Source organism: Bos taurus, chromosome 8 (assembly GCF_002263795.3).
Source record: "Bos taurus isolate L1 Dominette 01449 registration number 42190680 breed Hereford chromosome 8, ARS-UCD2.0, whole genome shotgun sequence".
In the NCBI taxonomy this organism is placed as follows: domain Eukaryota; kingdom Metazoa; phylum Chordata; class Mammalia; order Artiodactyla; family Bovidae; genus Bos; species Bos taurus.
Genome location: NC_037335.1, coordinates 81,071,415 through 81,099,243, shown reverse-complemented (window position 1 = coordinate 81,099,243; position 27,829 = coordinate 81,071,415). Strand labels below are relative to the sequence as shown.

Here is a 27,829-nt window from a genome sequence, read left to right as displayed (position 1 = left end):
GGATTGCACCTGCGTGGCAAGGTCGTCGTGCGAACTGAAAAGGACCATGGCTCAGAGTAGCGCTCTACCACGCTGGAGGCAGTTGGGCAGAGGCGCGTCGCGGCGACTGCGAGGAAGCGGAGGTGGGGTGGGGGGCGGGGCACGAGGCGGGGGGAAACCCAGCGGCTGGGGGAACTGAGACTGGACGAGGATCCCGGACGTCATAGAGGGTCGGAGAGGGCGGGGCCGCAGTCGGGGGGGCGGGGTCCGGGGCGCGGAGGTGTTCCCGGGGGCGGAGGGCGGTGACCCGCGCCTATAGGCTACCCGGCCCCGGGACTGGAACCTGGCCCGCTCCGGAGCCGCCGCGCTGAGACTCTGTGCTGCGGCCGCTTCCCACCGCTTCCCGCCGCCCGCACCTGTCGCCCAGCGAGCCGCAACCGGGCTCCAGCATGACGGACCAGGCAGCCTTCGACACCAATATCGTCACCGTGACCCGCTTCGTCATGGAAGAGGGCAGGAAGGCCCGTGGCACGGGCGAGATGACCCAACTGCTCAACTCGCTTTGCACCGCGGTCAAAGCCATCTCCACGGCCGTGCGCAAGGCGGGCATCGCGCACCTGTGAGTCAGGCTTCTGTACCCCCCAGCCCCCACCCTGGCCGAGTCCTCTTTCTCTCTGGCTGGGGATCTACCAGGCAGTATGCTGTCGGTGCTCTGCCCCTCCTGTCAGTCTGTCTTTCTGATAGCTGAGATACCTACACACTGTCTCCGGTAGCTCCTCTGCAGAAGCTCAAACCACACTCAAGCCCTAGTTCCCCCCTCCCTTAAGCTTGTGGGTGCCCACTTGGGGGGCCTGTCTCACAGTCCATACCTGCCTCCACCCTGCAACCGGCGCCCCTGGGCTGAGCAGCCTTGGCACCTCTCTCGGCCTCCTCCTGGTGAAACTGACTGGCCCCATGGACACCTGGCCTGCCCACCACACCCACCCTAGCCTCAAATGGGAAAGTGCTGGTCCCCGTGCCTCCCTTTCCGTTTTTCTCTCCTTTTGCTTTCATTCCCTTTGAAATTGGGGTCCCAAGTCAGGTTTCTAATTGAGTATCTCCTTGACCCTGAACAAGTCTTGTTAAGAAGCAGCAGGTAAGCCGGGCTGGGAGGAGGCTGGGAGGAAGCCTGCAGTATTTAGCGCCTTCAGGGCTTCAGTGCTGGTGTACACGGGGCTGCAGAAGGTCTGGGGTGGGGACTGAGATGCTGGATTTCTAAGTTCTGTGGTGGTAGGGCTGCTGGTCTGCAGATCACATTGTGCGTAGTAAAGGAATGAACAGACACAGGGATTCAAAGGGTACCTTCTTGTGAGGCTTTTACGTTACTAAGACAAATACCCTTTGCTTTATTCTGGTGTGCACAAGGATTTTATGTTTAGACTGGTCCTCACTTTAGCTGAAGGATACTTGGGTTTTCAGATTGCTCATACTCCTTCCTAGTATTTCTCATACTCAGGAGCACTTCATAAGCATTGTACACAGTGCTCACTGCAGCTGAAAAAGCCCAGCCCCTGAAACCTGGATTCCTTATCTTGTCAGTTCTTCGCCTTTGGTTTTACAGTATGGCTTGGTAGAGCTAACTTAAAAAAAATTTTTTTAATCTTATATTGGAGTATAGTTGGTTAACAATGTTCTGCTAGTTTCAGTTATACAATAAAGAGATTCAGTTATACATACACATGTATCTTTTTCAAACCTTTTTCCATTTAGGTTATTACAGAGTATTGGCAGAGTCCCCTGTGCTATACAGTAGGTCCTTATTGGTTATCTGTTTTAAATATAACAGTGTGTACATGTCAATCCCAAACTCCCAATCTATCCGAGCTGACTCTTAAGGAAAGAGTGTATCATCATTTATTTGTAGATGTCAAGCAAAGTTGGGCCCTGATGGGAGAGGGATTGGGAAATATGTTAGAAGGTGGTGACTCCACTACTATTTCACCTATGACCTTCTTAATACATGTCTAAGGAGACTTTGCTTTAGGAAACATTCAATTAAATTCTTACTTTAAACGTAATGTACAACAAGTAAAAGTGTCCTCACAGCTTTACCTGACTTTGAAAACCAGGGGGCTTATTTAAAAAGTGAAGGTAAGTAAAAGTAACTCAGTCATGTCTGATTCTTTGCCACCCCATGCACTGTAGCCCACCAGGCTCCTCTATCCATAGGATTTCCTACTGTTTTAAAAAAGAGTGCTTGTCATTTTTGTATTATTTAAAAATGTGTCAGCACCTCTCACAACCCCAAAGAGACTCAGAAACACAAGATCTGCTTTGAGGTGCATCTTTCCTACCTTAGGGCTTCCCTGGTGGCTCAGATGGTATAACGTCTGCCTGCAATGAGGGAGACCCAGGTTCGATCCCTGGGTCAGGAAGATCCTCTGGAGAAGGAAATGGCCACCCACTCCAGTACTCTTGCCTGAAAAACTCCATGGACGGAGGAGCCTGGCAGGCTACAGTCCATGGGGTTGCAAAGAGTCAGTCACGACTGAATGACTTCACTTCTTTTTTCCCACCTTATAAGTAACCTCAGATAGTGGGACCGTAGGTAGTGGGATATTAGTAGAAACCGGACAAAGGGTGCCAATTCTGGCTGTATGAATTGTGCATATTTTTTAAACTAGACACCTGTAAGCACTAGGTTAAAAAATAGTTTTTGCTATAATTATAAATTCCTTCATATGTTGCGCGCACGTGTGTGTGTGTTAGTCATTCAGTTGTGTCCAACTCTTTGCAACTCCATGGACTCTACTGTCCGTGGAATTCTCGAGGCAAGAATACTGGAGTGGGTTGCTGTGCCTTCCTCCAAGGGATCTTCCTGACCCAGTTATTGAACTTAGGTCTCTTTCATTGCAGGCATATCCTTTCCATCTGAGTCACCAAGGAAACCCTTTATATGTTACTTAACAAAAATTCAAACCACTCAGAAGAACACAAAGGGAAAAGTGAGACCCACCTTTATCCATTCCCCGGGGTATCCACTGTTCATAATCTACTGGGTTTCTTTTTTTACTAGATACTTCTCTATATTAATATAAATTTATACATGGATAAGCACTTCCATGTGACTATTTGTAAACAGCAAACAAAATGGAATCACACTTGACATGCCTTTCTGCAGTTTGCTTTCATTATTCAACTCTACCTAATGAACCTCCTCCGATGTCAGGACATGTAAATTCACCTCCTCCTTTTTAACTGCTGCATAGTGTTCACTAGGGCTTCCCAGGTGGCACTAGTGATCAAGAACTTGCCTGTCAATGCAGGAGACATTAGAGAACCAGGTTCGATCCCTGGGTCAGGAAGATTCCCTGGAGGAGGGCATGGCAACCCACTTCAGTATTTTTGCCTGAAGGATCCCATGGACAGAGGAGCCCAGCAGGCTGTAGTTCATAAGTTTGAAAAGAGTTGGACACAACTGAAGTGACTTAGCACACACAGTGTTCCACTGTACAGCCATATCATGAGCTATTTGACATTTCCCGTATGTTTGGGCATGTCACTGGTCTTTCACTATTTCAAAGAGCATTGTACCCATGAAATGGGCATTTCACATGGTCATGTGGATGGCTGACAGAGAAAGAGTAGAACCTGAACATTCTGTATGCCCGTGGGAAAGTAAGTTTGACTGTCTCTGTATCATATGTAGTTGGGGAGGGGGCAATAAGATAAGATCTCAACTTGGGCTCCAAATTATGCTTATTATCGGCTTTGATATTCTGGATGAAAAGGCTAGTGTACCTGCAAATAACTTGTTAGTGCTGCTGACTTGCCCTAGTAGGGCATCTAGCCAGAGGGACAAGATGATTGCAGACTTGCAGGAACCTTGTGGGACCAGTTTATGGACATCAGCCCTGACTCCTCATCAGGCAGATCAGGAGTTTAAACATAGAGCCTGGAGCTCACTCTCTCTCTCTTAAATTTTAGAAGTTACTGAGAGATGAGAAAGATACAGAGGTTATGCTTTAGGGAAAATATTACATGTATAGAGTTAGAATACAATAGAGAATCTTTTCAAAAGAGATGTATTTGGCCACATAAGCTGAGTTTTAGAGGCTGGAGAAAGGTAGGATGATTCCAGGCTTAGCTGCAGCACTCGGGATCTTGGTTCCTACCTGCAGGGGTCTTCCTTTGAGAATGAGGGATCTAGGTCCCTGACCAGGATCAAACCTGGGCCCTTTGCATTGGGAGCATGGAGTCTTAACCCCTGAACCAAGAGGAAAGTCCCAGCAATAGAGATTCTGAAAGATACTTTTGTATAGTTGGCAAAAATATGTGGATGCGAAAGATGGTGGCCCATCAAGATGGTTGTTTGTAGTGGGCAGGCATAGCTGGTCATAAGGCCTGATGGCTGGGCTGCCATGTAAGGAGAGGTACAAGCTAGGAAGATGTTTCTGGAAAAGGTGCTTATTTGGTTTGACTGAAACCTGGAACCCTTCATGTAATGTAGTGATGGAGCATTTGTGGATGTTAAATTGTGGGCGCATTGGGGGAACATTATGTGGCAAGGGTGAATACTTTATTTTTGAGGGGGTGACCAAAGGGGAGAGGTACAGGTTTTTGAGTGGGGCAGTGGCACGATTGGAGATTCATCTGGGGCAGCTATGACTGGAAGTACAGAGTTAGAAGAGGGAAAGTGGAAGATGTGGAAACCCATCAGGATTCAGAACTGCAGGATTAGAGGAGATGGGGGAACATGGGAGAAGTCTGGGTGGGGGCTGGGGGAGAATGACAGTGAGGGAGGTTCTCAAAGAGCAGATCCTAGCAACTGAGATCAGGGCTGTAATGTTAAAAAACAAAACAGTGAAAATAAAACCACAATTCCAAAGGAGGGGCTGAGTTTTAGAGGCTAGAGAAGGCTGGGAAGATGATTCCAACATTATGGAGATGCTGAACTTGAGGTGTGAGAGGGGCATCCTATTGAAGATGTTGTGCAGCCTTCAGTTAGTGGCGACAGTCTGGAATTTGGGTATGAAGAAGTGACTTAAGATTAGGCCTCTGGGTTTTGACACATGCACCCGAGATAGGCAGAGAAGAAAACCAGGACCTGATTTAGCAGAACAGAAACATGGGGGGCTTTCAGATCAGTTCAGTTCAGTTCAGTCGCTCAGTCATGTCCGACTCTTTGCGATCCCATGAACTGCAGCACACCAGGCCTCCCTGTCCATCACCAACTCCTGGAGTTTACCCAAACCCATGTCCATCGAGTCGATGATGCCATCCAACCATCTCATCCTCTGTCGTCCCCTTCTCCTCCTGCCCCCAATCTTTCCCAGCATGAGGGTCTTTTCACATGAGTCAGCTCTTCGCATCAGGTGGCCAAAGTATTGGAGTTTCAGCTTCAGCATCATTCCTTCCAATGAACACTCAGGGCTGATCTCCTTTAGGATGGACTGGTTGGATCTCCTTGCAGTCCAAGGGACTCTTAAGAATCTTCTCCAACATCACAGTTCAAAAGCATCAATTCTTCGGCGCTCAGCTTTCTTTATAGTCCAACTCTCACATCCATACATGACCACTGGAAAAACCATAGCCTTGACTAGATGGACCTTTGTTGACAAAGTAATGTCTCTGCTTTTTAATATGCTATCTAGGTTGGTCATAACTTTCCTTCCAAGGACTAAGCGTCTTTTAATTTCATGGCTACAATCACCATCTGCAGTGATTTTGGAGCCCAGAAAAATAAAGTCAGCCACTGTTTCCACCATTTCCCCATCCATCTACCATAAAGTGATGGGACTGGATGCCATGATTTTAGTTTTCTGAATGTTGAGCTTTAAACCAACTTTTTCATTCTCCTCTTTCACTTTCATCAAGAGGCTCTTTAGTTCTTCTGCACTTTCTGCCATAAGGGTGGTATCATCTGCATATCTGAGGTTATTGATATTTCTCCTGGCAATCTTGATTCCAGCTTGTGCTTCCTCCAGCCCAGCATTTCTAATGATGTACTCTGCATTTAAGTTACATAAGCAGGGTGACAATGTACAGCCTGATGTACTCCTTTTCCTATTTGGAACCAGTCTGTTGTTCCATGTCCAGTTCTAACTGTTGCTTCCTGACCTGCATATAGGTTTCTTAAGAGGCAGGTCAGGTGGTCTGGTATTCCCATCTCTTTCAGAATTTCCCACAGTTAATTGTGATCCACACAGTCAAAGGCTTTGGCATAGTCAATAAAGCAGAAATAGATGTTTTTCTGGAACTCTCTTGCTTTTTCCATGATCCTTCAAATATTGGCAATTTGATCTCTGGTTGCTCTGCCTTTTCTAAAACCAGCTTGAACATCAGGAAGTTCACAGTTCACATATTGCTGAAGCCTGGCTTGGAGAATTTTGAGCATTACTTTACTAGCATGTGAGATGAGTGCAATTGTGCGGTAGTTTGAGCATTCTTTAGCATTGCCTTTCTTTGGGATTGGAATGAAAACTGACCTTTTCCAGTCCTGTGGCCACTGCTGAGTTTTCCAAATTTTCTGGCATATTGAGTGCAGCACTTTCACAGCATTATCTTTCAGGATTTGAAATAGCTCAACTGGAATTCCATCACCTCCACTAGCTTTGTTCGCAGTGATGCTTCCTAAGGCCCACTTGACTTCACATTCCAGAATGTCTGGCTCTAGGTGAGTGATCACACCATCGTGATTGGGTCGCGAAGATCTTTTTTGTACAGTTCTTCTGTGTATTCTTGCCACCTCTTCTTAATATCTTCTGCTTCTGTTGGGTCCCTACCATTTCTGTCCTTTATCAAGCCCATCTTTGCATGAAATGTTCCCTTGGTATCTCTAATTTTCTTGAAGAGATCTCTAGTTTTTCCCATTCTATTGTTTTCCTCTATTTCTTTGCATTGATCACTGATGAAGGCTTTCTTATCTCTCCTTGCTATTCTTTGGAACTCTGCATTCAAATGCTTATATCTTTCCTTTTCTCCTTTGCTTTTTGCTTCCCGTCTTTTCACAGCTATTTGTAAGGACTCCTCAGACAGCCATTTTGCTTTTTTGCATTTCTTTTTCTTGGGGATGGTCTTGATTCCTGTTTCCTGAACAGTGTCACAAACCTCCATCCGTAATTCATCAGGCACTCTATCAGATCTAGTCCCTTAAATCTATTTCTCACTCCCACTGTATAGTCCTAAGGGATTTGATTTAGGTCATACCTGAATGGTCTCGCAAAGAGTCGGACACAACTGAGCGACTGAACTGAACTGTACTGAACTGAATGGTCTAGTGGTTTTCTCCACTTTCTTCAATTTCAGTCTGAATTTGGCAATAAGGAGTTCATGATCCGAGCCACAGTCAGCTCCCAGTCTTGTTTTTGCTGACTGTGTAGAGCTTCTCCATCTTTGGCTGCAAAGAATATAATCAATCTGATTTTGGTGTCGACCATCTGGCTTTAAGAACATATTTTGGAGAGATGGAGCTGGGCTCAGATTGGTGGCTCTGCTGTTTAATTTCTGTGAGGATTTGATACCATCCTATGAGCACACTTTGGGCTGGCATGAACTTAAGCCAACATTGGGGTTTGCAGCCTTTGAAGCTGCTCTGGTTGGCATCTCTTCTTCAAAATATAGTTGTTCCTAGATGTCCATGAGGATTGGTTCCATGACACCCCTCACCTACCAAAAGACATGGATGCTCAAGTCCCTTAGATAAAATGTCTGAGTACATCTGCCCTGAGTAATCTTGGGTTCAATTAACCACAGCTGGAAATTCGTGGATGCAAACCCCAGGATACCCAGGGTGGACTGTATTTCTGATCTGACCTTTGGATGTTCTGGGTTGGATGAATGGTTGGTCATTTACTTCAGAATCAATCAACAAGTCTGCTTTAGCAATAAGGATTAAATAACAATCTGCCTCCCTTTTTCTTGTGAAGATGAGCTTTTCCTCCTTGGCTCTGGTGCATGCTAATTCAAGAACTTTACATGGTCATGCTGACCTCAGAAGGAAAAGATCTAGTTAGTTAGCAAATCAAGGAAGTCATCGAAAGTTTTCTAAGTGTGGCCCTGACTCCAGTCCTTGTATCTAGAGAGGTGCTTCAGGAATGTTAAAGGAGACTTTCCCAGACTATCAGTTATCATAGACTTTATGGCTTTAAAACAGCTCTAGAAACTGTATGCAAATTTGAAAAAAGAAAAACATGCTAATATTTAGTCCAAATTTCTAAGGATTTAAAAACACTGGTCAAATGAACCTATCCTTCTAAAGAGTTTCCCACCATGTGAATTAAAGTGACTTATAGCTGTTTCACAGTTTCAGTGAAGTTTATATAGTAAGTATAAAGGAAGAGAGATTACTTGCTGCGTGGTGTAGCCAAAGAGAGACAGAGAGAGAGAGAGAGAAATTACAGACAGCAAAATTTAAGTTGATTTTTTCTTCCCAAACTCCAGAGAGTTTTTTCTTCCCAAGCTCGGAGGACTTTTGTGTCTCCAGGGATTTAAAATTGAACAGTCACAGAGACATAAACCTTGACAGAATGCTGTGCCACCCTGAACAACTTGGGCTGCAGGGCCAACTAATATGAATAAAATTGAGGTGACATGTCATAAGCGTCTGAAATGAAATAATACATTTCATTTCAAAATGACCGGTTAGTCAAATGTGAACTTTGAGCACTTTCTTTTGCTTAGCTATCTGTGACACTGTTCTGCGCTGGCTGTCTTCCCAGAAGCTGCCTGAAAAACTGGTTCAGAAGTAGTTCCCCTCCCCCTCATCAGCCAACCGGTACTTAGTGGGTTCCTGTGGGACAGGCACACAGCACCACACGTGGGGCTCCATTAAGAATGGTGATGGCTGCCATTGGCCTCTATGAACCAGGTGCATCAGGTGGATTAGTCCTTGTCCTTACAAAGCCTAGAAATGAACCATCAGGGAGCTGAGACAACTTGATGGAAATCATGCAATCAGCAAGAGAAAAAGGCAGAATTTGAGCCCAGGTCCCTCTGGTGCTTCTCAGCAGGGTTGTATTCCTGCTGAGGGGTGTTGAGGGTGGAATTCTGTTTCCTGCCGACTTCCTTGGTGCCAGTCTCTGTTCTAAGTCCTTTACTCTTGTCAACCCATTTACACTCCTTCTCTACATACTGTGCCATAGATACACTAAATTCCGATTTTACCAAAGATCAGAGATGCTAAGAGATTGACACAGAATTGTTCAGCATGTGGCAGAGCTGGGATTTGAACCCTCATGGTCTAGGGTCCCAGCTTATGGAGGAAAGCCCATGATGCTGTTGCCTTTCCCTGCTGCTGCTGCCTGTGGCCATCAGGTTATATAGTGAAGGCTCTATCCTTTGGGACCTTTGATGGAATGATGACTGATCAAAATGCAGAAGAGTATTGCTTTTAAGGAGCTTCCCAGGTGGCTCAGTGGTAAAGAATCTACCTGCCAAGTAGGAGACCTGGGTTTGATCCCTAGATAGGGAAGATCTCCCTGGAGAAGGAAATGGCAACCCACTCCAGTATTCTTGCCTGGAGAATCCCCATGGACAGAGGAGCCTGGTGAGCTATAGTCCATGGGGTCACACAGACATGACTTAGCAACTAAACAGCAGCGGCATTGTTTTAAAGGATTTTCTGAAAACTTTTGAAGAAAATAAACTCTTTTCTTCAGCTAATGACTTCTCCGAGCTTGGGAAGAAAAAAACTCTCTGGAGTTTGGGAAGAAAAATCAACTTGAGAAGACTCTGCACTTCCTAATGCAAGGGATTTGGGTTTCATCCCTGTTGGGGAACTAAGATCCCACATGCCAGGGAGGTGTACCCAAAAAGTAAAAAAAGAAAAAAAAAAGTTGCAGAATCCTTTCCTGCTTCCGACTTTTCATTGATCCGTAGAATATGTACTGTCCAGGTCTTGCTTCCCTTCTGGGGAACCCTCGTGAGACGTCGTGGGGGAAGCCTGACTGAGCATTTGCTTAGTCCTGGCTCATCATTCCTGGGCAGGATGAAGCAGGGCCATGTGAGATAAAGCTAACTTCACGCGCTAAGGTGCACCATGCGGAAACCAAGGTGATGGGGGTATTGACTCAGATATCGTCACTAGTGAGATGGCAGGAATTCTTCATTCATTGGCATTCTTCATTCTGAAGCCTGTTTCTACCTTAGAGTCACTTTCCTGATCCTTCTTGAAGACCTTCCTAACACAAGGTCCCACTAGGGGAAACCCTCCCACAAGATATCCTAGAGTGTGCCTGAATCTTGACTTTAAGGGGCCCAGAATAATCTCTCTTCATTTTTTTTTTATGCTTCACAGGCAACTGGAGGAAAGATGGGGAAGGATCTTTCTGGTTAAAACAGAGGAGGGAGGCTCCACAGGGGTAAAGAGGAGGATGGAGAGGTGACCACCTGTCCAGGCAGGGAGGCAGGGCCATCACAGAGGTCTGCATGGTTTGGCCAAGATGGCAATTTGGGTTCTGGTGTGTGGAGTGTCCCCCACAGTTCTGCAGCTGTTATATGGCCCCACCTGACTCCCCCTGAGAGGTGGTGTGACCCCAGGACAGGAGCCGCCTTATAACCCTAGAACAGCAGAGTGGAACCCGGCTGGATGAGCCAGCTGCCCTGAGGCTGACTACAGCCTCTTGTAGCCAACAGCATGGGAAAGACTTTGAGGTTTAAAAAGTTACTTGTATAAATGTGCACAGAGCAACCCCTCCCATTTGGAAATATGTGAAAAACAAAGTCCTTGTCCCTTTGGATAAATTACTAACCCAGAGCTATTCTTTGGAATCATTACTGGCTGGCTTATTTGGACTCTCTTAGGGCTTTGTCATAGCTTCATTTTTGTTTGGAAAACATCCAAAGTATCCTTCAGCTGGAACTGCTCCCTTGCAGTGAGATCTTCCTTGACCATCTTGACCCTTTCCCAGCCGTCCCCCAGCACCTTGTTTCCTTTTATTAAAATGAGAGCACCTGTCACTTTCTGACATCATCTTATTCATTCGGAAGTACATATTGATTTCTTGTTTTCCTCACTCACTAAGCTCCATGAGGGTTAGATGCTGAATGGCATCTTGTTTAGCACAGCACTCAGTACAGTGGGGACAAAAAATATTTGCAGAATAAATAATCACTCACACAGGCCTCTGGGAAGATTTTGAGTGAGAGGGCTGAGGCCTGACTGCTCTTCACCCATCTCACTGAGCCAGGTGCCTGAGCAGGTGGAACATGGATAGTAGGTATTGCCCACTCTTGCCTCGGTGGCTCATCCACCTGTTCCAGCCCCCCAGGCCTCCCTGGAGCTGTCCCCATAGGCCAGTCACTCTGGGGACTGTGCCAGAGGCTTCCTCCACACTCCAGGGTGTGGAGTGACCTTGAAGTCTACTGAGTCCTATACTCATTTCTTCAGGCTTGAGTTTCTATTCTCTTCAGTGGATACTTTTTAGCAAGTATTGCTTGAGGGCCTACTATGTGATGGAAGCTGGGACACAGTGGGAGAAAACATACCCCTCTGTCCTCATCCTCATGGAATTAAAAGTTAAACAATCATGGCAACACGATGATGGGTGAAGCAAGGTGGATCTTGAGAATCCTCCCATAGTGCTGCAGATTCTTAATGAGTGCTCCTTTTAGTGGGCAAACTGGGGATTTAACATTGAGAGTCAAGAGCTGTGCTAAACCCTTTGTGTATATGCGATGTGTGTAATCCTCCAACAGCCCCATGAGGCATCATTGCCCTCCATGTTCATGAGTGAAAAGGATTGCTCAGAGAAAGCAAAGGATTTGTAGAGCTGAGGGCCGAGCCAGGTCTCTGTCAGGAAGCCCATATTCTTTTCCATCAATGTTGTTTGCCCTTTTGAATTAGTGATGATTTTAATGGTGGAAATGTCAGGCTAGGAAGGAGAGCCAATTGATGCCAGTAGGGCTGTTGAGGGAGATGGAGGCCAGTGAGTGATTGGGTCCAGCCAGGCCCTAGTTCAACCCAGAATTTGGCTGCCTTCCTTCTTCATCAACATCAGCCTCTCAATTGAAGTGAGAAAGAGATTGTGTGGAAGGAGAAGCAAAACCTCAGCTGCAAGTCTGATAGATCCCTTGGTCTTTAATTCATGAAATAGGAGTGACATAATGAAAAGAAAAGGGTTTGGAGGAGGGCTGGAGGGATGAGATGATGTTTCCAGGTGGGCGGGAGAATGCTGCTGAAAGAGACGACACTGGAGAATGGGCTCGGTGATAACTGGGGTTACTTCCTGGAGAGAGTCAGGCCAGATGAGCCATTTGGGTGCTGGCTCAGTTTTGGCCAGCCAGAGTCTTCCAAGTTATGTGTAGAGAAAATGCATCTTTGAGAGTTGAAGCAGTGAATACCATGACAGTCAGTCCCCAGATAAGTGCTCCCAGCCATCTCAGCCAAGGTGCCCCATAACACCCACTCTCAGCTGTTTGGCATTATCTTCAATGCTCTTACTCTTTCCCTCTCCACATCCAGCCTCTTCTCATGTTCTGTGCATCCTTCCTCAAAAACATTTCCCCTCCTTTCAGTGTTCCTATTCAACCCCAGGCTATGACAACCCTTTTCTTCCCTCATTCTAACAAACTAGGCTCTACTTTGGACCAACTATTTGGTTTCTGGGAATTCCACAATTACTGATTTGCAGGTACCTTTCAAATAAAGTAAGGACTCCGGACTTCCCACTCCCTCCAGCCCCTAGGACTCCTGCTGGAGGTTGTGAGGTACCACCAGGAGGGGCCTGGCCTGGAAGTCAAAGTGAGCTTCTCACCTCCGCTCTGCTGCTCCAGTTTAGAGAAGGTATCTTAGAGTGAGCTTCCTCTATAAAAGGAGGTGGTAGGATCTGTCAATATTTATTTTCTTTTAGGATCTTGTCAGCTATAAAACCAGAGATCCCTAGGCTTAGTTCCCATCTCAGGCTCCCTCCCACACAGAAGGTTTCTTTGCTTGCCTTGTCTCTCACCTAACTCATTGTACATTAACTCATGCATTCAGGGGTAAAAATTCGTTATTGGTGGTGGTGAAAAAAACAGTCATTTTAGGTATGAAACATATGGACATATAGTGCATAAACAGATACGCTCTATCTGTAATATTAAATTTTCATGGGGGAGTGTGTTAGAGGAAAAAAATAAGCCTCCTTAGGGCCATAATGAGAAAAAGGCTGAGAAACACGGATTTAGCCACAAAGCTGTGCTGGTTATCATGCTAGGCATTGGACAGGTGAGCGACAATATTGCCTTCCTTCCAGAAGCCACTCCAGAGAGACGGCCATCCTTCTCATTCTGTTTCTCTCAAGCCATGTGTCTCCTTTCATTTCTTCTAAATCTTACCAAATGCTCTCTTTCAGTGACTTTATAGATGCACTAACATTCTGGTATTCATGGCTTATATTTTTGTGGCTTTTTTTTCCCTCTAGCTATGGAATTGCTGGCACTACCAATGTGACGGGAGATCAAGTGAAGAAGCTGGATGTCCTCTCCAATGACCTGGTTGTTAATGTGTTAAAGTCATCTTTTGCTACCTGTGTTCTTGTGTCAGAAGAAGATGAACATGCCATAATAGTAGAACCTGAGAAAAGGGTGGGTCTGCTCCTACGCTACTGAGGGTTTTAATGTAATCATTTTTCTTTCTGGCTTCGTCAATGACTCCACTTGTTCAACCAAGCTGGATTCTTAAGACTCACCCTGGATCCCTCCTGAACCACCGGTCATCATTTCACAGATTCCTCCTCACTGCCATATCTCAGACTGTCCTCTCCTGTCCGCACTTTCACCACAGTCCATTCTGTTATCATCTCTCCTATGTGCTCATTCATGGGAGAGACTCAAATATATTCATATTTATCTCCACTTCTTTTAATTGTCATGTTCAAAGCTCTACGAAGTCTGTCTTCTGTTAACTACATCATTTGCTTCATCTCCATTCACTTAGTTTCCAATCTTCACAACCAACCTTCCTGCCAATCTAAACTGCTAGCAGTTCCTATCAGTGATTCATGCATTGGAATCCATTGGAATCTTATTAATCTTGTTACCAAACTTAGGTTGCTCAAGAATCAAATACTGAGAGAAAAAAAGGGAAAGTGAAAGTTGCTCCGTTGTGTCCGACTCTTTGCAACCCCATGGGCTGTATAGTTCTCTGAGCCAGAGAACTAGGTCTGAATTCTCTAGGCCAGAATATGGGAGTGGGTAGGCTTTCCCTTCTCCAGGAGATCTTCCCAACCCAGGGATAGAACCCAGGTCTCCTGCATTGCAGGCAGATTCTTTCCCAGCTGAGCCACAAGGGAATCCCACTGAGAGACAAGTGTTGGGTAAAAGGAAAGATAGCTTTATTGAGAAAACCAGTCATGGTGGGAAGAAGGTGGACTCATATCCCAAAGAACAAACTCTCTGCTGCTGATCTAGGGGCAAGAGTTTTTAGAGGGGAGTTTCAGGGGGTTATAGGCAGAGGGAAGGAGCTGTATGCAGAATAGCACAGTCGGCCCTGACAGTCATCTTGAAATTGGTCATGTAATGGTCAGATTGGTGTCATCTTGATTGTTTTAAATACGGCTAATCTTCAACTCCAGGGTCAGTTTGTTCCCATCTCCTTGAAGCTAGTTCTTAAAAATAATTGTGTAAGCTTAATGGTTAGCCTGGTTTTCATGTAGTTAACTTCTTCTACCTGGGTGGGGGATTCAGTATCTGCAAAACAGCTCAAGGGATATGGCTCAGAAGAAAGAAATGAAGGTTCTTGACTTTGTTTAATGACTAAACTATTATTTGGTCTTCCTTGATTGTTTTCCTTTGTTTTTGCATTTTGTCACTTCTATGATTGAATTTATTCTTTAGCCAAAGTGTTTTTCTACAGACAGAAGGCAGGCAGAGGACATAGGGGTGGGGGAGAGGATCTTTCCTAAGAAAGCCCTATAGGCTCCTGCTCCACTCCAATCTGATTGCTTCTTGAGGGCAGAGAACAATTTCTATTCTCTATATCCCAGCATCTGGCACAATACCTGTGCATTGTAGGGGATCAACAATAGATTATTGTTGAAAAAGTGAATGAAAGGGTATATCCAGGTTTTATTGAACAACAATCATAATACTAATAATACCTTTTGAGTAGAAAAATGCAGTTATATGGCTTACTATCTTTCCCTGTTTGAGATAAATTGAGGACATGAAGGAGTATGATGAGAAAAAAGCAACAGGAGGTCAATTTAAAGACACTGCCTGATATCCAGTCTAACCTTTATAAGAGGAATGGAGAGTCACATCCGATTTGATTGCTTTGTGTCATTCCTAAAATACTACTGAAGTTCATATTGTTCTCTGCTGCGTTTCTAAAGGTACTTGTCAGTTTAGGGCATGTTCATTTTAGGATTGAATTTGCTGTTTAATATTCTCTGTCAGCCCAACTTCTCTGATTACAATGCACTGTAGTGATAAGCATACTCCTGTTTTCCTGATGACAGTTTCTCCTGCATTGGCCGGGAGGATTTGTTAGGAGCAAGAAGCCAGGGAATCAGAGAAGTGCCTTAATTTGATGCAAAAAATTTAAAACCACATATTAAAGTGGCTAACTTGGAGATGGAAAATTTCCAGTGGTATGCTGGTAAACTGTCTCTCTATTAGAAAAAAAAATCTGTAATTTGTAGCACTTGTCACTTGAAACTGTGAAATAGTGTCCCATAATTGATTTTAAGTTATCAATATGACATCACTGAAAATAGAGTTGGGAAGAGATGTGCACAATTGGCTCTTGAGAACCAGTACCAATCAGCTCCAGAGTACCACTGAAAATCCTATCCATAGACTGAATCTTTGGTAGTTCCACTACCGTTGAGGGTTATTTCCTTTGGAAATTATAATAGGAATATGGGTGAGAACTCTGTGCATTGTAACCCCAAGTGTCATCTGTAGGAACTACATGAAAATTTTCTTATAGACCTTAATGTTGACTTTATTTCACCTAAATTATTACATTTGTGGCTCAAACAGTAAAGAATCTTCCTGCAGTGTGGGAGACATGGTTTTGATCCCTGGGTCGGGAAGATCCCCTGGAGAAAGGAATGGGTACCCACTCCAGTATTCTTTCTTGGAGAATTCCATGGATTAATAGAAGAGCCTGGCAAGCTACAGTCCGTGGGGTTACAAAGAGTCAGACACGACTGAGCAACTAACATGTCCCTTATGAATAAAGAGAATGAAGTGACTAATCTTGTTTCTCTTCTTCTTTGACTGCCAGGAAACTCAAACCATAATGATGATTCATTCAAATCAATGATATAATAAATTATTATTTAATATTTGTATTTCTCACCTTCATCTATGCCTCCTATTCTGTGTTTTCTCTTCCTAATGATCTTTTGATATATGTTTGTTATTGTTTTCACTCTGTGTACCATCTCATACCTTCCCTGACAGAGTATAAATAAACACATTTCTTGAATTTTCCCTTAGATTTCTTCTTTTAACCTCTTAGTGTATATTCTCTGTTTTGTTACAATGTATTCATTTTTAAAGCAAAGTTGTATTAATATTTTCTTTCTTTTTTGTTCAGGGTAAATATGTGGTCTGTTTTGATCCCCTTGATGGATCATCCAACATCGACTGCCTTGTGTCCATTGGAACCATCTTTGGCATCTACAAAAAGGTAAAATGTAATGGATCAAGCAGCTGGTTTGGGATCAAAAGTACAGTTAAGGTTGAATATCCAGTCCTGCTTCACTGTTGATGGCACAGCCAGACTGTACATCATGAAACCCCACGAGGCTTGAAGTAGGGGGGTAGCCTATTCCTTCTTCAGTGGATCTTTCTGACCCAGGAATCCAACCAAGGTCTCCTGCATTGCAGGCAGATTCTTTACCAGCTGAGTAACCAGGGAAGCCCCAAAGTGAAAGTGTTAGTCACTCAGTTGTGTCCAACTCTTTGTGACCCCATGGACTATAGCCTGCCAGACTCCTCTGTCCATGGAATTCTCCGGGCAAGAATACTGGAGTAAGTAGCCTTTCCCTTCTCCAGGGGATCTTCCCAACCCAGGGATCAAACACAGGTCTCCCACATCACAGACAAATTCTCTACCACCTGAGCCACCAGAAAAAAAAAATAAAAACCCTTATTTCTCAAGTTATGACTTTTCCAGCATTAACTGCATAGTGAAAATCTATTAAGTTGTTAAAAGAAAATGTAGTAAGAGGTAGATGGGAAGAGATGGTGCATAGCTGTAGCACTGATAACCATGTGAATTGAGAATTGTGAGAGTGTGACAACAGTAGGGATTATATCAAAACTGTCCTTTAAATTTTCTAAATCAAGTCTGCAAACTATGGTTTCCCCCGGCCAAATCCAGCACATTGCCTGATTGCTATGGCCTGTGAACAAAAAATAACTCTTTGGCATTTTTGAATGGCTAAAAAGAAAATTAAAAGAATAATATTTCATGACCCGTGACATTTATATGAAACTTAATTTTCAGTCTCCATAAATAAAGTTTTAATGGCATAGGGTCAGCTTGCTTGTTTACATGTTGCCTTTGGCTGATTTTGCACTACACAGGCAGGGTTAAGTGGTTGTGATAAGGACTGTGACAGTAAAGCCTAGAATATTTACTCTCTGTTGGTTTACAGGAGGAGTTTGCTGACCCTAAACTCCTTTGTTATAAATTACAGAAAGCATACTGGTACAGCATGGGGATCCAGATTTCTGCCCTGTGTCTCTTCTTCCCGCATGACCTGTGCAGGAACTCTACCTCTAAAGCCTCTCTTTAAGTCTGTGTGTGGAGGGCTGGGGGGTGGAAGAGAGTTCAAATATACAGACAAGTGAAAAATAGATAAATACCTGTGGGTCCATCATAAAACACGATGAAATCTAAAATGTGTCATCTTGTCTTCAACCCTCTTGTTTATTTTAGAAATAAAACTTTACAGATGCCTTTGAGGCTGAGCCCTTTCCTTCATCTTAATGGACGAGGCAGCTAATTCAGCTGACCTCCGAGGTTCCTCCAACTCCCCCATTCTGGGATATAGAGGCCATAACTTAAGAACTGAGACTGCAATTTGTGCATTACTTTTCAAAGTGACTTGTCTAGTATTGCACATAATCTCCTTTCAAACATGGAAAGTAGGACCACCATGGGACAGTTTTCTTTCGTTACTGAAATAAATTTTGCATTTGTCTTGGCTGGGAGACAGTTTAAGTAATTGAAGGTTCTAATACTCATACCAGAAAAACAAAGGCGGGAATTAATCTATCTTTCAAGTCATACCATGAAATATTCCCTTCTTGGTATAGATATGCGGGCATGTAATTTTACCTGCAAGGTAGCAGATCCAAATATTATAGTATACAAGAGAGCTTTGTAGCAAAATTCTTCATATAGAGGTAGACTTTTGGTTAATGACTCAACCAAAGCTAAAGCAGCATTAACATTTGCCAGCCCCAGTTTCTGCCTCAAGCCCCCTCTCCCAATAAAGACTCTTTTAAGGGAAAAAAAAAAAATTGGGAAACTGACACTATCAACTGAAAAAAAATAAGAACAGCTTGCGGCAGCAGCTTGAATTACAAATGCTGGAAGAACTCAACAATGCATCTCCACACTCTTCTCAATAAACCTGAAGTGACTCTCTTAAAGACTGAGAGAGGTGACGAGTGTCACATTGCCTTTAAGTCATTTCAGTTTTCAAAAGCCTTATTGATTGTTTGAAGCCATTTGAGAGCTTACAGGGCATAAATACTGAAATGTCTGATGTTTTAAAGGAGGCCTCTCCTGCTTTCTGCGGAGCTGGTTCTGGGCTGGAATTCAGGTTCCTGGTGCACCCACTCAGAGGCATAACATCAGTTGGTAACTGGAATCTGGCAACAGTGAGCTGGTCTTGCCCACAAGATGCCTGGAAACAGGTTCCAAAGGGATCTCTTAGGGCCCGTGGTCCAGTGTTTCTATGAAGTTCCTGCCATGGCACCTCCAGAAGTGTCACCCTGCCTCTGGCTAGAGATATTCAGAAGGGGTAGAATTTTCCTGAGGTGTTGAATGAGTGTTTGTCCAAATATTGAATCAAAATCTGTCTCCCTGTTGCTCATAATGGCCTTTTTGTATCATTAGAAAATAAGATTCTTTTACATGCTTGGAAATGGCTTTTTTGCCCTCCTGTCTCTTTCTTTTGAAGCTTGCAAAGTCGCTTCAGTCATGTTCAACTCTTTGCGACCCTATGGACTGTAGCCCATCAGGGTCCTCTGCCCATGGAATTCTCCAGGCAAGAATACTGGAGTGGGTTGCCATTTCCTTCTCCAGGGGATCTTTCTGACCCAGGGATCAAACCCAAGTCTCTTTCTTTTAAGTCTCCTGTATTGGCAGGAGGGTTCTTTACCACTAGCACCACGTGGAAAGCCCTTTCTTTTAAATCTTAAGTTAAATATCTTTCATGTGAGATGATTTTTCGACCTCTCTCTAGTGTGCTTATCCTCTATTGGATACATTCTAATTTTTAATATCCATTAAACATATCCTGGCCCAGAAGTAAAAGCAGAGTTTCAGAGGTGTTCTAGCAGCTTCAGAATCCAATTCACTTCCCTTAACTGGACACACAGAGTCTTAATAGCCATATGGAATATGGCTTCCTGACATTGACACTTACTAGGTTTGTGAGACCTTGGGCAATATAACCTCTTGTTTCGTTATCCATAAGGACAAGATATTGAAAATTAAGCATAACAGCAATGAAAATAGTGCCTGGCACATAAAAAGTGCTCAGTAAATAGTAGCCATTAATATTACTTGCTTTTTCTATTAATATTCAACACACAATTTCACAACTCAAACCAACTTAAGGAGAGAAAGGAAGGAGGGAAGGGAATGGAAAATGACTGGTGTATGTAACTAGAAAGTCCACTGGGTAGTACAGCCGTTTTCGAGGACTCAGACACTCACATAACAGGACACTTTCTATCTCTATAGCTCCCTCCTTTCTGGTAGAAGAATGGCTCCCAGTAGGTCTGGGCTTACATTCAATCCTTTCAGTGACTCAAACAGAAGATGCAAAACTTAGACTTCCCTGATGGTCCGGTGGTTAAGAATTCACCTGCCAGTACAGGGGACATGGGTTCTGTCCCTGGTCCTGGAAGATTCCACATGAACAGGGCAACTAAGCCCATGTGCCACAACTACTAAGCCTGGGCTCTAGAGCCTGGATGCCCTAGAGGCCACTGCACTGAACCTACATGCGGCAACTGCTGAAGCCCGTGGACCTAGAGCCTGTGCTCCTCAACGAGAGAAGCACTGCAATGAGAAGCCCATGCACCACAAGGGAAGAGTAGCCTCCGCTTGTTGCAACTAGAGAAAGCCCGCATGCAGCAATGAAGTCCCATCACAGCCAAAAGTTAATAGACAAGTAAAAGAAGATGGAAACCTCTTGTCCAACAATTTCAACAGGGATTTCACCTCATCAGCCCTGCTTGGCTTGACTTAAGTCATGAGTGCATCTCTCAACCAGTCACTGTGGCCTAAGGCATGCAGTGATCTGACTGGTCAAGTCAGGGTCATGTGTCCACCATTGGAGCTAAGAGTGAGGGGGACGGTATCTTAAGGAAGATTAAAGTTCAGTTGTCAGCAGAAGAGTGAAGCATACTGGCCAGGCAAAATCAGCTGATGTTCACTCCAGATTATATACCCCTTGAGATCAGGGACCTCATTTTATATATATTTTTTTGCACACTAGGTTGGTACAGTAGTGAGTAATATTGGCTGAGTTACTGGAGATGCTGCCAAATGTCCTGTGAGAACTTTTAGGGACGGTTGGGTTGTCCCTCTGTGGGAAGACTGTCTATTGACATGACAGCTCCACGCCAATTCTGCCTGACCTTCTCCTCCACCACCTCAAGTCTCCAGAATCCATGGTGTCTTTCATGCTCTATATGGAGTAGCATGGGTTAAAACAAATCAATACCTGTTGCAGGTGGTGGCCTGTGATAAGTAGAAAAAGGTAGGGTCCAGAGGCTTTATAATTTTTGCCAAGCTTTATGCACATTGGTCTGTGAGCATCTACATGAGACTGTAATAGGTTCTTTTTGAACAAAGACATTCATTGTTGGGGGTTTGGAGGAGGCTGGGCATTAGAAAGGGGTTTGGGCTAGAAAAAAATTCCTCCAACTCCATGACTAGATGGAATTACTTTGTATTTCTTTTGAGCATATGGATCATAGAAAATGTTGAGTTCAGTTCACTTCAGTTGCTCAGTCATGTCCGACTCTTTGCAACCCCATGAATCGCAGCACACCAGGCCTTCCTGTCCATCACCAACTCCCGGAGTTTACTCAGACTCATGTCCATCGAGTTGGTGATGCCATCCAGCCATCTCATCCTCTGCTGTCCCCTTCTCCTCCTGCCCCTAATCCCTCCCAGCATCAGGGTCTTTTCCAATGAGTCAACTCTTCACATGAGGTGGCCAAAGTATTGGAGCTTCAGCTTTAGTATCAGTCCTTTCAATGAACACTCAGGACTGATTTCCTTTAGGATGGACTGGTTGGATCTCCTTGCAGTCCAAGGGACTCTCAAGAGTCTTCTCCAACACCACAGTTCAAAAGCATCAATTCTTCGGCGCTCAGCTTTCTTTATAGTCCAACTCTCACATCCATATATGACCACTGGAAAAACTATAGCCTTGACTAGATGGACCTTTGTTGGCAAAGTAATGTCTCTGCTTTGTAATATGCTATCTAGGTTGGTCATAACTTTCCTTCCAAGGAGTAAGTGTCTTTTAATTTTGTGGCTGCAATCACCATCTTCAGTGATTTTGGAGCCCCCAATAATAAAGTCTGACATTGTTTCCACTGTTTCCCCATCTATTTCCCATGAAGTGATGGGACCAGATGCCATGATCATCATCTTCTGAATGTTGAGCTTTAATCCAACTTTTTCACTCCCCTCTTTCACTTTCATCAAGAGGCTTTTGAGTTCCTCTTCACTTTCTGCCATAAGGGTGGTGTCATCTGCATATCTGAGGTTATTGAGATTTCTCCCCACAATCTTGATTCCAGCTTGTGCTTCTTCCAGCCCAGCATTTCTCATGATGTACTCTGCATAGAAGTTAAATAAGCAGGGTGACAATATACAGCCTTGACGTACTCCTTTTCCTATTTGGAACCAGTCTGTTGTTCCATGTCCAGTTCTAACTGTTGCTTCCTGACCTGCATATAGGTTTTTCAAGAGGCAGGTCAGGTGGTCTGGTATGCCCATCTCTTGAAGAATTTTCCACAGTTTATTGTGATCCACACAGTCAAAGGCTTTGGCATAGTCAATAAAGCAGAAATAGATGTTTTTCTGGAACTCTCTTGCTTTTTCCATAACCCAGTGGATGTTGGCAATTTGATCTCTGGTTCCTCTGCCTTTTCTAAAACCAGCTTGAACATCTGGAAGTTCACGGTTCATGTACTTCTGAAGCCTGGCTTGGAGAATTTTGAGCATTACTTTACTAGCGTGTGAGATGAGTGCAATTGTGCGGTAGTTTGAGCATTCTTTGGCATTTCCTTTCTTTGGGATTGGAATGAAAACTGACCTTTTCCAGTCCTGTGACCACTGCTGAGTTTTCCAAATTTGCTGGCATATTGAGTGCAGCACTTTCACAGCATCATTTTTCAGGATTTGAAATAGCTCAACTGGAATTCCATCACCTCCACTATACCAAGGCAACATTTCATGCAAAGATGGGCTTGATAAAGGACAGAAATTGTATGGACCTAAAAAACACAGAAGATATTAAGAAGAGGTGGTAAGAATACACAGAAGAACTGTACAAAAAAGATCTTCATGACCCAGATAATCACGATGGTGTGATCACTCACCCAGAGCCAGACATCCTGGAATGTGAAGTCAAGTGGGCCTTAGAAAGCATCACTAGATAACGTTACCATTTCTTATTCCACGCAAGGAAGTTGAAGGGTTGAGATTATTTGGTGACAGTATTTCAGGGAAAAGTGGTTCATTCTTTAAAAAAAAATTTTTTTTTTTAAATTTTTGACTCCGCTGGGTCTTCATTGTTGCAAGAGGGCTTTCTCTAGTTGCATCAAGTAGAGGCTACTCTCCAGTTGTGGTGCTCTTGCTTCTCATTGCAGTGACTTTTTTTGTTGTTGCACATGGGCTTAGTTGCTCTGAGGCATATGGACTCTTCCTGAACCAGGAATTGAACCCATAGCCCCTCCATTGGCAGATAGATTCTTAACCAAGAACAAGTTTGTTCTTTCTTGTGCCACAGGCAGACATGGATGATTCTGGATGAGGTGACTCTCTGAGGGACTTTTCTTGGTAGAGAACTGACTACTCCAAGCCTCCAGGGGCTTCCATCTGTTTACATACTGACTTTGTTCTATTTTGTGCTATACTTGCAGTGTTAAGTAGTTATTATAGAGGAGATGTTTAGAGCCTGCCTGTTTTCTTCCCTTTATATCACTGGTTTCAAGGCTGTGCACTTAAAATTTGGAGTTTGAGAAAACAACTCAAATATTTGGTACTGTGTTTAGTCTGTGTTTAGCTGCAAAGTACTACCCTGGGAATACAAACCAAACTAAAGCAAATAACTTGGCCCAACCCAACCAGCCAAGAAACCAACCAACTGTCTAGATGAAAACTATTAAATACAAAGCTTGGAGATACGAGAAAAAAAAGGAAAGAAGTGATTTTTTGTGACTCTTCCTTTTACATGAGTAGTTCTTAAGCTTCAGTGCGAGAGTCATCTATGGTGCATGGTAAAATGCGGATTCCCAGGGCCCACCTTAGAAAATCTGATTAGTAAGTTTAGGTCGCAGGCCCAGAATTGCATTTTAAATAAACATCTCAAGTGATTCTGAGGTACATGGACTCTGAGTCATACATTCAAAAGTTATAGGGAAAATTACCAGGAATGTGTTTGCTGAGGTGACCTCCATCTCCAGTATCATGATATGAATTCCCTTATTTATTCTCAGGCCCTAGAATCTGTGGTTGGGAAAGAATACATGAAATTTGCAGAAACTGCTCATTTTCATTTCTGTTTAAATTCAAGTAGAGAATTTTAAAGCAGAAAGATTTGTTTGCGGCTGTTTTGAGGACCATAGAAGCCAGTTGTTAAGAAGATAATTATTAGTGACAATTGCTTAGGAGCCGTACCCTTAAGTTCTTCCTTTCCTTAGTATTAGGGAACAAACTGAGGCACTGACCCAGTGGGCTGTGTTTTTAATGAAAAACAAAGGAGATTAGAGTAGATGTTATATTCTAAGTTTAAGTATTGTTTTGTTAAATTTTTGTAGTTGTATTGGTACTGGTTTGTGATATAAAATGTATTTTTTACTGTGGGTAATGGTTAAAAACACGGAGAGCATTGTCCTGCATGGTAATGACCCTGGAGAGATAGTGTCTGTATTTCTGAGAATTTCTTTGTGTGACTACGGAGCATGTTGCTCACTGGAGTATGTGCCACAACTGGCAGGAACTCAGGAAATTGATTTCCTCGCCAGACTGGTAGCCGTGCAGCCCAGTTTTAATTTGTTTAAATAAAGATAGAGTAGGCAAGGGAAAGACATTGATGCCTGTAATAAGATTAAATTAGTGGGCGCTGGCATGGAGGCATGCTCTTTTTTTGAGAGTGATAATGGAGAAATGAAGGAATATCAAATTAGTAAGATTGAAGGAGAACTCAGATTGGAAAGATGGATCCAGATGCAGGAAATTTGGGTTTTGGTGGGAAGGTCGCTGTGGTAATACAATCAGGATATGACTGGTGTGTGGAGGAAGCCCTCCTCCCTGCCCCCGCCCCCCTCCCCGTCCAAGAAGATGCCCTATTTCATTAGGAGAGCACCTTGATAATGCATCTTGCTAAGGGAGGAACTGCAAAAAGAACCACAATACAGCAAAACAAAGATGTTTTGTTTTCTTTCTTGTCCTAGATTTCGAAAGATGACCCTTCTGAGAAGGACGCTCTGCAGCCAGGCCGGAACCTGGTGGCTGCTGGCTATGCGCTCTATGGCAGTGCCACTATGTTGGTCCTGGCCATGGCGAATGGAGTCAACTGCTTCATGCTGGACCCGGTGAGAGATCCCGGAGTGGGGGGCAAAGTCAGGTGCTTGGCTGGTGGCTGTGAGTGTCTGTTGTGTGTGTGGCGGTGGGAGTCAGTTCCTAAAGATGGAAGATGAGACCCATGGAGGGACCGAGACAATGGGGTGGGGAAGCAGGGTAGAGAGATGGATGGACCATATGTGTACATTATAAGAAGATTACTGAGGTGACAAATGGTGTCTGTCCAGAGCACAAGAGGGAGTTTTTGTTTCACAATGAATTCTTTAGGGCGGACATTACTGAGCTGACTCAGATGCCTGCTGGGCTGGGCAGGCCACACGAATGAGTGGAGTGTGCTGGGGCAAGATGGCAGGCACTGTGAAGGGCAGTGGGGGGCGGCAGGGAACTGGGGAGGTCCAGTGGTCATTACTCCTTGGGAATAGCGGCTCTCTTCTACGGCTTCCAGTGTTTCAAGAAACACTGGATTTTTAGAAAATGTTAGGTTTCTGGATGTGTAAAACACTGTGCTAGCCAACTAAAGCACGTTTATAGACCAGATGGGGCCCATAGATGGTCTGTTTGCCACCCACTCTCTCCATTACCAGTTTATTTTCCTGAGGTGAATGGGTGTCCCAGCTGGAGCAGTAGATCGCCTCATTTCTTCAAAATTAGCTCCCAGATTCATTTGATGTGCATTGCAACATCAAATGAAATGCAAGCTTCAGTGCATGCAAACCTTCAGTGAACCCTTGTGGTTTTGAAAGACTGAGACTAGCTTGAGGAAGTGGAAATAAGGAAATGAAGATAATTTCTTAGTCCACCTTATAGAGGAAACTCCCTCATGAAGAGGAGCTCAAGGCACCATGAAAAATATTCATTTGCTAATGAATATTAATTTTAATTTGAGGATAATTTCTTCCATATGTCTATTAATTGGGGTTGTTTATTTACTCTGTTGGATGACAGTTTTAACACAGCAGATAAACCAGGCAAAGAACTCTCTGTAAATACTTTGCCCGATTAAACCCACCTTTGATATGGACTCCATAGAATCATCTTCAGTAGGTATGCCCTTGGTCCAGTGTCCCAAGGGAAAAAGAATTGAGTTTTTAAATACCTTTCAGTTTTAGAAATGTCCTCAGATAACATTTAATGAAGCACTTTATTTATTTGGTGCATTTTGCTGACAAACTGAACACTAGGTACCATTACCTACTGGCGTCCTGTGAGGAGCAGGCTGCTGTTGGTGGGGCCTCAGGGTTTGTGGGTGGCAGGTCGTAGAAATTGGAACTCAGGCTGCCTTTGTCCCTGCACTGTTGCACAACTGGACTTTGGCTCCTTGGCATACTGGTACTTAACAAATAAACAAGGGTAAGGAAATGCACTAGTTCAAGCCTCCAAAGGCCATTATTTCAGGGAAAACAGTGGCAGACCCAGAGCAAAGTTCACACTGACCCCAGGGATTGATTTCCCAAATCACTGATGTCTGTGAATTTATCCTCTTGCTGGGTGTTTACCTCTTGTCCAGACATTCTTCTGGTGACTTCTCTATTACCTTTGAACTGATGGAAACATTAAATCTCTTCTTGTTTCAAGATTGCAGATGTTATGTCCGGGAGTAAGTTTCTGTGTGTTTCATAGTCTCTTGCTGTCCTCACGCCTAATGGGCACTCAGTGTTTGGAAGAACCATGCAGGCTGGCTGCCCTCCTTCTTGCTGGCTGCCCTCCCCATTGCTGACAAAGCCTCTGCTCCCCATGCCTGTGGAGTAGGGGTTGGGGTGGGGGTGGCGAGCTTCTGATCAGGATACAGCTTTCATTTCATTTTGGCTGACAGTTTCTGCTCAAAAGACTGCAACAGCTTTTTGTGCTTCTCTAGCAAGCTTTAAAGTACGAAAGGCTTTTCAGTCTCTTTTCTTCATGTACAAGAGACTCACCCCCTCCATGGGTAGGATGCTTTGGCCAGGTACCAGGGTGAGGTGTCTGTGAAGCATGGCTTCATGAGCACTTGTGCAATGGCTTCATTTTCTAGACTTTCACCAAAAAAATCATAAAGGAAAAAAAAAAGAATCACTCACAATGGTACCTTTCAGTGACCACTGTTAATTCTCATCTGTTTTCTCTCCCTACACTCCTCTCTCCCTCCCTCCCTTCCTCTCTAGTTCCAATGTGCTCCATATTGGCAGGAACCAAGCTTTGCTATGGGAATAAGTGGCTGGGGAGAGATGTGTCCATGGGAGGGCCTCCCTTCTTAACTCACCTGTCTCTGGAGCAACTTCCTTCTCAGATGGGTAGAGCCTCAATCACTCTCTTATCAGGGACATGGAGAAGCCCCAAACAGTCCAGAGCTCCAGTAGTGATGTGACACTGTTTTCCCAAGTTTAAATCTCCAAAATGGCAACCCACTCCAGTATTCTTGCTTGGAGAATCCTACGGACAGAGGAGCCTGGCAGGCTACAGTCCATAGAGTCTCAAAGAGTCAGACGTGATGGAAGCGACTTAACATTAACATTGAAGAATCTAAGCCCTGAAGGCATCAGCTTAGTGCTGGGACTTTGTGGAAGCTTGAGTCCTGAGAAACAGTCTTCAGATCAGTGAGCAAAGGCATCGGAAGTTATACATGCGGTAAACTCAGGGTACTCGGGGAAAATGACATCAAGACAGAAACAAAAACAGGAAAGCTAAGATAAGAGCAACCATGAACACCTTCTCCTGATATCCTAGCTCCAGTCTCATCTTTTTTTTTTTTTTTTCCCAAAGGCACACCTGTCTCAGGCCAAGGATTTCCCTTGCTGGTAATCATTTCACAACATACACAAATATGGAAGCATTATGTTGTATACCTGAGACTAACATAATGTTATGTCAATTACACCTCAATTGAAAACA

The 27,829-nt window shown here is 44.0% G+C and overlaps 1 protein-coding gene across 1 annotated transcript in view; it reads left to right on the top strand.

Moving 5' to 3' along the window:
- The first annotated feature begins 324 nt into the window (after positions 1-324).
- Positions 325-27,829, top strand: part of FBP1 (fructose-bisphosphatase 1) — a 30,827-nt gene continuing 3,322 nt past the window's right edge. The window contains exons 1-4 of the mRNA NM_001034447.2: positions 325-598; positions 13,362-13,524; positions 16,487-16,579; positions 24,835-24,975. Coding sequence (NP_001029619.1) covers positions 429-598; positions 13,362-13,524; positions 16,487-16,579; positions 24,835-24,975 — 567 coding nt within the window. The 5' untranslated portion in view covers positions 325-428. The remainder of the gene's footprint in view (positions 599-13,361; positions 13,525-16,486; positions 16,580-24,834; positions 24,976-27,829) is intronic.